The sequence below is a fragment of the Erythranthe guttata genome, chromosome 7 (genome assembly GCF_056151865.1).
Source record: "Erythranthe guttata isolate IM_541 chromosome 7, IM_541, whole genome shotgun sequence".
Lineage (NCBI taxonomy): Eukaryota > Viridiplantae > Streptophyta > Magnoliopsida > Lamiales > Phrymaceae > Erythranthe > Erythranthe guttata.
The window spans coordinates 5,399,317-5,411,626 of record NC_142539.1 but is presented as its reverse complement, the minus strand read 5'-3'; the positions used below and the strand labels follow the sequence as shown (position 1 = coordinate 5,411,626).

At 36.3% G+C, this 12,310-nt stretch overlaps 1 protein-coding gene across 1 annotated transcript; it reads left to right on the top strand.

Annotated features, from left to right (window-relative positions):
* Positions 1-10,427: 10,427 nt before the first annotated feature.
* On the top strand, positions 10,428-11,543 carry LOC105964627 (F-box/kelch-repeat protein At3g23880). Its single transcript, XM_012989132.2, has one exon. The coding sequence runs from the start codon at positions 10,428-10,430 to the stop codon at positions 11,541-11,543; it is 1,116 nt and encodes a 371-aa protein (XP_012844586.2).
* Positions 11,544-12,310: the final 767 nt, after the last annotated feature.

Genomic DNA, 12,310 nt, shown 5'->3' with positions numbered 1-12,310 from the left:
AAGGGCAGTACAGAAAAGGTTGAAATCTTTCATTAGTTTTGGTTATTTAATTTCTCTATCAATGTTTATTTACTTTTTAGTTTTTTGGTAATGAAGAAACTCAGAACGAAATAGGTGTACTGGATAAACTTACACTATCGTAAAATAGCTGGAAAAATAGGTGCGTGCTATTTGATTACATCTTAGGTGACATGTTATAGAGATTTAACCTATGTAGAGCGGACACAGAAACAACGATACAACAGATACATGGAAACAACATGTTCCGAAAATGGGGATATGAGAACTTGGGGAAACATGTAAATATTAAAAGTAAAGGGGTATATTTATAAATATTCTATATAAACATATATAAGTTTTTATTTATTTATAAATTCTTTTTATATATTTTTATACAAACCTATTCCAAATAAATTTTACTATCAACTATCAATTTGCAAATGATCATTAAATCAACAAAAATATTTGAAAATTTGCTATTTAGACATGTTTCTAACTTTTTAGAAATTGCAAAATGACCCATAAGGTGTCCGACAGATGTCTTCGAGTTCCCAATACGAAACGTTTCCGAACGCGAAAACGTTAAGAACTTGAAGTTTGAACGCGAAAACGTTAAGAACTTGAAGTTTCCAAGAAGTTTCATTGCTTTGAACTTTTAAGCAAGAGTAAACTGTATTTACTACCCCTGTGTAAATCGCATATGTGCAATTCCTTCCTATCATAACCATTGACTAGTTGTGAAAAGACAAAATACACTGAGAGGTTTTTGCAAAAACAAAAGACCCGGTCCTTCAACGAGTAATTTTTAAAACTCGAGGATCAAATTGAATTTATGAAAACTTAAAGAGGTCAAATTTGCAATTTCCAAAACTTAATTAAAGAAAAAAAAAGTTAACCTTCTTCACAGGACCAGCCTCCACCACCACCGCCCAACTCTTCTCCGCCGCCATATTTGCTCAACAGCCCAGCACCCGCCACCCAACTCATCTTCGCCACCATCTTTGCCTAATAGCCAATGATTTTGTTGCTGGTGCGAGAGGAGAGGGGAGGGATGGTGTAGGCTTTTGGGGGTAATTATGTCATTTCACATACAAAAATGAAAAAAAAATCGCAAGTGCGTCACACGATATACTCTGAGAGGGGTTTTCGCCATTGACTAATTAGTGCAGGGGGGTTTTTGCTAAATTTTTTATGACCCGGGGAATCGCGCAGATACGATTTACACAGGGGTAGTAAATGCAATTTACTCTTTTAAGTAACTTCGAAATTCGCTAATTAAAAGCATGTTTTATCTCATACTTAATTCGTCGTCGCTGCAATATGTTCTTCATCTTTCATTTTTTGCGATTCGTCGCTGCAGTATATTTCTCTGTCGTTCATAGTGCGACTCTTCGAAAATATGTAGTCGTGTTTTCGTAGCTTGAACAAAGAAGTACATAAGTATTGTAAACACGTACCATGGCAAGAGAATCTTGACGCACATGTCAGCAAATACAAAAAGAGTTTAATTCCGGGAAAAAAAAAAGCATATAACTAAATAAACAAGAAAACGTAAAATTAAAATATTGAAACAAAATAACAAAAAAGTTATAAAAAAAAAAATCCTTTCTTCTAATAATCATCTATGAAAAAAAAAAATCCTTTTTTCTCTATGAATTCAAAAAAAAAAAAATTCAAGGCTCAACTTGCCGGGGGCTTGAATCCCTAGACCGATGGTACGGAGGGGACGATAAAGTCGGTGAAGTACCCATGTCTTTTGTTTTATGTAATAGAAACGTACCACATAGAATAGTCACAAAACCACAAAATTCCGTCACAATCTGTGATGCATTCTGAGAATCCCATTCCTGAATACATAACCAAGCAAAAATATAAATTTGTTAAATAAAAATAAAATAAAAAGGAATTATAAGGGTGTTTTTGCCAATATTAATAATACACTGGGGGGTTTTCAGCAACTCGATGCAACATAAGAGTACTAAAATCAATAAAATAAAATCAAAAGAGTCGTCATCAAGATTTATAGTCACTTCTTGCAATTTTCTCTACAATCGTTCCTCTTGATTTTACTTGGAGAACAATGTTTTTATTTGGTAATAAAATATTTTCCTCTTTTTTTTTTATTCCAAATTATACTTGAACTCAACTTCTTTTTGTTTAATAATTAGATTAGAACTATGATTCCTTCTTAATATTTTTCACCCGTCCTTATATATACACATACCACCCACCTCTTCTCGTCAAACTTAAAACTTCATTTTATACTCCGTTCTGAATAATTTCTCTCCAAATTTCATCATCAATTTCTCTAGTAATTTTATCTGCCATGGCCATGTCTACAATTGAGGTTCAGCCACACCTTTTATTGGTCCCCTTTTACAACGAATTCATTCACGTTACGGTAGCAAGGGAGGCGCAACAAGTACACGAATGGATTTGTTCGATATACAAATTCCACAACGATTTCTCGAAGAATCTCCTAATAGGTCTTGATACCGAGTGGCTGCCGAATCTAAACCCAGGCGAAGACCACCCTATCGCCATACTTCAGCTCTGCATCGACAACCGGTGCCTCATCTTTCAACTCCTTCACAGAGACTTTATTCCGGCTTCCCTCCGCGCCTTCTTAGCCAGAGACTTTATTCCGGCTTCCCTCCGCGCCTTCTTAGCCGATCCTCGTTTTGTGGGGTCGGCATCAAAGATTGTGATATATTAAAGTTATTTTTTGTTTTCTTTACAGTAGGTTTTTCAAGAATTTTCTAGAGTAGAATTAAACTTTATTTTATTGTTAAAATTTCAAGGTCATTAATTAAGGTAATTAATTAGGATGCTAGAGCCTTCTAAAGTTGTATATATTAGTGTGTTATCCAGCTTTTGTAATCAATCGAGAAATAGAAAAGATTTCCAACAAATTATCTCTTCAATTTTTAGCTTTCTTCTTTACTCATATTTGAGGTTTAATTCTTTTTAGTTGTAATCTTTCTACAACGTGGTTGGTGATCTTGGGCCAGCAGTAATATATTTAATCTGCTGTTATTTTATATTCACATGGTATCAGAGCCATAGGGCTGGTGTTTAACAAGATCCCTTGGTAGAAGATTCAACTGGTGCCTCAAATGGATGTGAGTGGTCGTGTTAGTGGGCTTGGTATGGAGCTGTTGAACCCATCCAACTACCGAATATGGCGGACTTGTATGGAGTCGTATCTTGTTGGAGAAGATCTGTGGGAGGTTGTTAACGGAAGCAATACAGAGGCTCCCGACGGAGAACGCCGCTGCCCTTAAGAAGTGGAAGCAGCTGAATGCGAAGGCTGAGTTTCTATTGAAGAGATCGATTTCTCACGGCTTGTTCGACCATATTATGCGCTGTGAATCAGCCCATGAAATATGGCAGACTCTCGATCGATTATTCAACAAGAAAGATGAAGCTCGATTGCAAATTCTAGAGAACGAGTTGGCGAACACTACTCAAGGTAATCTTTCAATCGCCGAGTATTTTCTGAAAATAAAAAATTTAAGCTCCGAAATATCTCTCTTAAATCCGGATGAAGCAATTTCTGAAGCTCGAATAAGGAGAACTATTATTCGAGGGCTTAAGCCAGAATATATTCCATATGTTACATCGATTCAAGGATGGGCTCAACAACCTTCCTTGGAGGAGTTTGAGAATTTGCTATCGTCACAGGAGTCTCTAGCTAAACAAATGGCTGGAGTGTCTATTAAAGAAGGAGAAGGCAGTGCTCTTGCCGCCACCAAGCGAAAATTCTTCCGGAATTTCAAAAGAAATGAAACTCAAGAGTTTCGGAAACCACAAGAGAGAAAAGAAGAGGCTTCAAGTATTCCGAATAAGAAGCAATTTAAATGCTACAAGTGCGGTCGCTTGGGACATATTAAGAAATATTGTCGAGCCAAGGAGAGTAATGTGGCTGAAACTACAAAAGAAAAAAATGAAGAAGACTGGGGAAGTTGTTTCGTGGCAGAGACGAGATTTGTAAATGCCATGACCTCGATCAACGTTAAAGACGACTGGATCGTGGATTCAGGATGTGGGCATCATCTCACAGGTGACCAGTCTAAATTTTCTCATTTTCGAGAATACAACGGCGACGATGCCATTGTGACAGCAGATAATACAGTCCATCACGTAGAAAATGAAGGCACGGTGGTCATCAAAGATAAGCATGAAGACGGAATCACTCTTAACAGCGTGTTTTATGTTCCCGGCATGAAGAAAAATTTATTCTCAATTGTAAATGCTGTAGATGCTGGAAACTTTGTGCTATTCGGACCACGCGACGTCAAATTTCTTCGCAATGTCAAGGAAATTAAGGCGGACATCGTTCACTCTGGTAAGAGAGTTAATGATTTATTTGTCCTATCGGCATCTAATTCGCTAATTGAGAAAACAAGTAGCAATGATAATTCACAAATTTGGCATGCTCGACTTGGTCACCTTAATATGGAGAAGTTGAAAGCAATGGTGAAATTAAATCTAGTTAACGGGCTGCCTAACTTATCTAATTTCGGTGGAGTGGTGTGTGAAGGATGCCAATACGGGAAAGCTCATCGACTTCCGTTTGACAGATCTGTCTCAAGATGTAGCGCTCCATTAGAACTAATTCATAGTGATTTGATGGGGCCAACAAGAACTCCTTCTTGTTCAGGCTACTCGTATATGTTAATTTTTATCGACGATTTTTCACGATTCACATGGGTGTATTTTGTCAAGCGCAAGTCAGATGTTTTTCTCAAGTTTACAGAGTTCAAGAAAGTGGTCGAAGGCGAACTTAACTCCAAAATTAAGCGGTTGCGAACCGACAGTGGCGGAGAGTTTACTTCGGAAGAATTTCTTTCATTTTGTCGAGAACATGGAATTCGGCGGGAACTAACTTGTGCTGAAACACCACAGCAAAATGGCGTCGCGGAGCGTAAGATTAGACATCTAACGGAAACATGTAAGAGTTGGTTGCATGCCAAGAATTTGCCTAGAACCTTGTGGGCAGAAGGCATGAATTGTGCTGCATATGTGATTAATAGGATGCCGCTGTCTCCAACAAACATGAAATCGCCGTACGAATTAATGTTCGGAGAAAAGCCTTCTGTCAAACATCTCAAAGTCTTTGGTTCAATCTGCTATGTTCATGTTCCGGAATCGAAAAGAAGCAAGCTTGATGCAAAGGCGAGAAAGTGCATTTTTGTCGGATATGATGAAAGGAAGAAGGGCTGGAAGTGTATGGATCCCAAAACTCACCTCTTTACTGTTTCCAGGGATGTAATCTTTGATGAAATTTCACTTTATTACGAAGGTGTGGTGACAAATAAGAAAAACGAGCAAGAAGTGACAGACTTACCTACCACCAGTGTCTCATCGTCTTCAATTGAGGAGGCAAGTGAAAGGGGGAGTTCACATGCACAAGCTGTTCATGAGCTACATGAAAGAGATGACTCACAAATTTCACAAAGACCAAGAAGAACCACCGTGAAGCCCGCTCGCTATCGAGATGAAAATTTCATTAGCACGTACTCTTGTTTCTTTGCAGGACCGATAGATGAGGATGAGCCTTCCACATATGAGGAAGCCAAAGGAACCAAAGAATGGGAGCTTGCCATGGAGGCAGAGATAGATGCTCAATCAAACTTGGAGTCTCGTTTCGAAACCAGAAAATGTGCAAACTGTCTCTTGTAGATGGGTATATAAAATCAAAAGAAAAGCTGATGGAAGTATTGACAGGTTTAAAGCGAGATTGGTGGCCCGAGGTTTCTCTCAAAAGTATGGCGAGGATTATGAAGAAACCTTTAGTCCTGTGGCGAAGATGATTTCGGTCAGAGTTGTGCTAGCGTTGGCAGCTTCATACGATTGGAGATTATGGCAGCTCGACATAAAGAACGCTTTTTTATACGGGGAGCTCGACAACGATATATACATGGACCAACCACCAGGTTATGTTTCTAAAACTCATCCTGATTATGTTTGTAAACTCAAGAAAGCTATATACGGACTCAAACAAGCTCCACGAGCATGGTACGGCAAAATATCTCAATATTTACAATTTTGTGGCTATAATGCATCTAACTCTGACTCGAGCTTATTTGTTAAGAAACAAGAAAATTTGCATGTGATTGTTCTTTTGTATGTCGATGACATGATAATAACCGGAAATAATGAGGAAGAAGTCTCAAGACTACATGATGAGCTTGCTATCAGATTCGACATTAAAAAATTGGGAGAATTGCATCATTTTCTCGGCTTAGAAGTGATAAACATGAAGCATGGAATTTTTGTCACTCAAGAAGGCTATGCTACGAAGCTTGTCGAAAGATTCGGGTTAAATCAGAGTAAGAAATGCTCTAATCCACTTGAAGTGAACAAGAAGTTAAGGCGTGAAGAAGGATCGTTGCTTAATCCACAACCTTATCGTGCTCTTGTTGGTAGTCTCTTATATTTGACTATAACTCGGCCGGATATTGCCTTCTCAGTAAGCTTGGTAAGCAGGTTTATGCAATCACCAAGAAAGCCTCACCTCGAATCTGCAAAAAGGATCTTAAAATACATTAATTCAACTCTTGATATGGGCTTATTTTTTAAGAAAGGGGCGACTCCTTCTTTGGTTGGTTTTACTGATGCTGATTTTGGTGGTGACTTGGATGATCGAAGATCTACGTCAGGGTATGTGTTTCTATGTGGTGGTACGAGTGTTTCTTGGTGCAGCAAGGAACAAGATTCAGTTTCTTTATCAACTACGGAGGCCGAATATAAAGCATCGGCACTTGCTGCTCAAGAGTGTGTGTGGCTTCAAAGGCTTGTCGAAGATTTACATCTTCCTGCAGCGAAACCAACTACGATCTATGGAGATAATCAGAGTGCTATCAAACTCGCAAATAATCCCGTCTGTCATGCAAGAACCAAGCACATCGAGCTCGAGCATCACTTATTCGAGAAAAAGTTATTGATGGCAAAATTAACGCTATGGAGGTGAGAAGTCAAGAAAATGTAGCTGATATCTTCACCAAATCATTATCTAAAGCTCCATTTGAGTTTCTTCGAACTCACCTCGGCATGGTTTCCAAAAAAATCACTTTAAGGGGGAGTGTGAAATATTAAAGTTATTTTTTGTTTTCTTTACAGTAGGTTTTTCAAGAATTTTCTAGAGTAGAATTAAACTTTATTTTATTGTTAAAATTTCAAGGTCATTAATTAAGGTAATTAATTAGGATGCTAGAGCCTTCTAAAGTTGTATATATTAGTGTGTTATCCAGCTTTTGTAATCAATCGAGAAATAGAAAAGATTTCCAACAAATTATCTCTTCAATTTTTAGCTTTCTTCTTTACTCATATTTGAGGTTTAATTCTTTTTAGTTGTAATCTTTCTACAACGTGGTTGGTGATCTTGGGCCAGCAGTAATATATTTAATCTGCTGTTATTTTATATTCACAAAGATGACGTGGAGAAATTATACAATCATCACAAATTGCGGACCTGAACGATCTTGCAAGACAGTCGAATATTAAGAGTCGCAATCTCAATGGAAACGAAGGATACAAATACATGGGATTGAAGAAGATGGCGTTTGCAGTTCTTGGAAGGAAGATAGAGAAGCCATTGAACGTGAGTAAGTGGGACGCTGTGAAGCTCGATCTCGATCGTGATCAAATTGAATATGCAGCCATTGATGCAGTTGTTTTTACCAACTTGCTCATGCACTGTGTCCTCCGCGGCCAAACATTATCGTCGTTGGACCTCGATTGTCATTAGTTTAGTCGAACTTTGGGTGTTCTTCATATTATTGTGTATGTATTTGTTCTTTCGTAATTAAATTAGAAAAGGGAATTTATGTTGTTCTATACATTTTTTTTATCAATGTTTTGTTATTGTACTTGGGAGAGTTTAAAAATTCAGTTTTTTTTTTTTTTTTTTTTTTTTTTTTTTTTTTTTTTTTTTTTTTTTTTTTATCAATGTTCCTCCAGTGGCGGATCTAGACAACATTTAAGGGGGGGGCGATTTTTTTAGGAAAAAATATATCCAACGGGAGGTTATAATTTTGGAGATTTCAGGGGCAGCGCCCCCTAATTTTTTTTCGGGTTATTCACAAAATATTGCTAAAATAAGTATATATTTATAATTTTGAAGTAAAAATATATATTTTCGTACTTGTATTTTATATTGTAATAACAAATAGAGAAAGAATATATAAAATTACATAAAAGAATAGAGAAGAAAAAAAAAATAGGGGGGGCAAAAACACATATTTGTATAATAATATGCCAAAAAGCAATAAAAAAAGTTGGAATATTTTTTTTCTGGGGGGCGGCTGCCCCCTGGCCCTTAGTAAATCCGCCACTGACCACCTCCAATCTAATCTGTCCAATTGAAATTCCACAAAACCATTCAATCATTTTACCGCCATCTTTATATCCTCTGGCGTTGATAGTTTTGTTTCGTTTTTTGAATTACAATTTTTGTTCTTTTTTTATTACTCAGCACTCTTTTTTTACCATGGTCATTTAGTTCTGTTTTGGTTCCAGGTTATACTTTCATGCATTACTAAATACACATTCTTTCAAATAAACCCATCCCCATGTCCTTAGTCTAAAATATCCTCCATAATATACTTTTTTTATCAATTCCATCAATTATACTCTAACTTCCTTAATACTACACATTGACCTCGGATTTAAACAAATATATCACATTAACCCTCATTTTAATAATTTTTTGAATTTTTTTTTTTATCAAATTGAATATGCAGCCATTGATGCCGTAGTTTCTTACCAACTTGCTTATGCACTGTGTCCTCCGCGGCCAAACATTATCATCGTTGGACCTCGATTGCCATTAGTTTAGCGGAGAACTTTGGGTGTTCTTCATATTATTGTGTATATATTTGTTCTTTCGTGATTAAATAATAAACATCAACGTTTGCTTAGTAACTATCCTCCTAAGAGAAAAAAAAAAAAAAAAAAAAGTAAAAAAAAAATGTTTTTTAGGGGAATATTAATTATGGTCAAATTACAAGGACCATGCATGAGGTAAGGTCTGATTATGAAAAAAAAAAATCAACGTTTGCTTAGTTACGAGCACCCCTGAAACTAACTGTTTGCAAAGGAACCCTAACAGAATATAGTAATTGTCTAAAATATTCATGTGTTCAAATAGTTAAATGTAAGAGAAAAAAAAAACGTTCATAAATTCAATTTTCTTATTTTCTTACATGTGACCCCTCATGCAACATAAGATCTTATACAGAACCCCATCTGAAACAAAAATGTCTAGTTAATAGTAAACAAAAGAAATTAAAAAAAAAAAAAAAAAAAAAGAGTTTAAAAAAATTATAATTGTGTAAAAATGTACAAAACAATATAAAGAAAAAATATTTAATTTATATGGTCGACTAAAATTTTCGAGATAGGGAGTATAACAATAATTAGTCGACCATATATTAGTATGATCAATAAATATGTTGTTGTGTTGACCGGTTATTATTGCCGGTGAATACAGCAACATCGCCGGAACATGAAAGTTAATATTGAACATGAAAGTTAATATATATAATATAGGCTTAATCTCACTTTGCACCCTTGAAATGGAGCATTTTGGCACTGTGCACCCTTGAAAAATAATATTAGCACTTTGCACCCTCGAAACACAATAAATCATTCACAATGCACCATTAATTGAATAATACATGATAATTCATTTTTTATTAGTTTTTTTTTTCCGGGGTGCAAAATAATAAATTAAAATTGTTATTTTCTTCCACCTCCAACCTAACTTCGAGTGCACAAAGTACGAAAAAATAAAAATCACACCGGATAATTGAAAAAAAATATATATTTTCTTACAAAATAAAATCAAATAATCTTTTATCACTAAATTATTCCATTGATAGATCTTTTATTGTAATTGATGGAAATATTAGGTAGAAATATTTGGAAGAAAATATGATTTTCAAATAACTTGATAACGAAATATAAAATACGACTAAAAATATTAAATTACCTTTATTAACTTTAAAGACTCATCTGGGGTGTATTATGCATGATATATTGTGTTTCGAGGGTGCAAACCGGTATATTTCAAGGGTGCAAAGTGGAATTAAACCTATAATATATATACATATAAATACATTTTGAGGGACAATTTCGTCATTTCCAGCCGCACATCCATCAAGTGAGCCACTGCCACACGAAAGTAAACCACTGGTTTTCTACCTTTTACTAAATTTCACGGGGGAGATTACATAAGGTTACTTTTTGCAGTTTACTCCAAAGATAAGGTTCGAACACTGTAATTTTTTCCTAAAATTTATTCTCTTCCTAAAAAAACAATAAATAAAAAATAAAAAAAAATAAAAAAGAAAAAACACCTTCCTTAACACAGAGCGTTCAATAGAAAACCTAATCCCCCTTAATTCTAAAGAAAGCATGCTATGCTGCAGAAATTCGATGAAGACGTTTTGGAGCAAATCCTGTCACATCTACAAGTCAAAGATCTCTTGAGATTCAAATCAGTCTCCAAGAAATGGAATTCCATAATCTCCACCCCACGTTTCGTTAACCTGCACCTCAACAAATCAATGTCCACCCCTTCCCACCACAGGATCTTCATGCCATATCCCAAATCATTTCGGGCCGTCGATTTCCACATAATGGACGTCCAAGATCATTTGCCCAGGCCCGAAGAAGCCGTCGGCACTTTCGCCGGTTCCTCCGGTGGTCTGATCTGTTATTTAGATAAGTTGACTAGGAGAATCTGTGTGTGGAATCCATCTCTCCGGCTATCAAAAACCCTAGATTTGAACATACAAGGAAGTGTTTCTTTCTTCTGGTTCGGGCGAGAATCCCCCGACGATGAATACAAGGTTGTCTTAGGGATTCGATCCGTCGTTAGAAAAAATACAGACCCTAATTTGTATGCAATTAGGAGAATCACCATAATGCCGGACCAAGACGAATATAGAAATCATATATATGTAATTATGCCGTTTGCTTGCGTATCGGAATCGTCTACCCAATTAGAAGTAGATCATATATATTTCTCTTCCTCGGATGAGGGTACCCTTTTTTCCGGACTAGTGCATTGGTTTGCGGGCAGCTATCGAATTAAATCGGCTATTGGATCAATCTATCACGATGCGGTGTTTACGTATGATTTGGGCGGGAAAACTCTCGGAAAACTATCGACGCCTGTGGGATTGAGTTCTAGCACGGGGTCGATTGGGGTGATAGATGGGTGCCTTTCTGCAATATACCGAGTTTGTGGGGGCGATTGTGCAATTTACGAGTTTTGGATGATGAAGGAGTACGGTGTGAAGGAATCATGGACTAAGATGACGAGTTTGTCGTTCGGTAACTGCGATGATGGTTTGTCGTCCTTTTCGCGGTTGAAATTAGTTGGAGCTACTGATACTGGGGATTTAATTTTATGTTGCGCTCCGGATTGTCAACTTTTGATATATAATGTGGCGGAAAAGAAATCGAAGATTGTTTTGTCCAATGGTTACGGGTTTGCGAGAATGTACGTCGAGACTTTGGTTTTCCCCTAAATTGGCATTAATGCAGCAAAACACAAGGTTAAGAAATTGTTTTTTCTTCTCGTTCGCTGTTATGTGTTCTTCAAGTCGAAACTTAATCGAATAACTGATTCAGCATTTTTCTTCAACTAGGAAATTATCTATGTTGTTCTCTGTTTTTGGTATGGCATCGAGAATTGGTTGGGCCTATGATGCAGGAGAAGAGTCAACTTTGAAAATTAAACTGTTTTGATTGACAAAGAGTTTAATTTCTGCTTAGAAAGTTCTCGAAGTCTAGTTTTCCAATACCAAAATCGGTTTCCCGTAAAGGTCTGAGAAATAAGTTGTGCTCGGTTTTATAGAGCCTGCCATTACACTCGGGAAAATTGAAAGCTTTGCGTCCTTTTGTCTTTCTAAGTGCTTTACTTAATTTAGTAGTCTAATTTCGAATTATTCATCTTATTATCAGATACTGCGGTCATTTTTCTATGTATTTGATGATTCAAGGTCAAAGTTATTTATTTTCTGGAATAAGAAGTTGAGAAGTCATTCAAAACTGTAATTTCTTATGTTTTGGAAGGATATTCCATAACTCCTGGATATTTACCGAAATAAAAATGTCTGGCTTCTTGGTAGTTGATCCTGGTTTTTTCACTTTTAGATTCTAACATTCACTAGTAGAAAAATGGCTTTATACTATGATCATTAACCGTAGCAAAATGTATCAAATTCGTAGTAAAAAGGCTTTTGCTACGCATTTGCTACAAATTTACCCTGTAGCATATACGGGCGTGACAAAC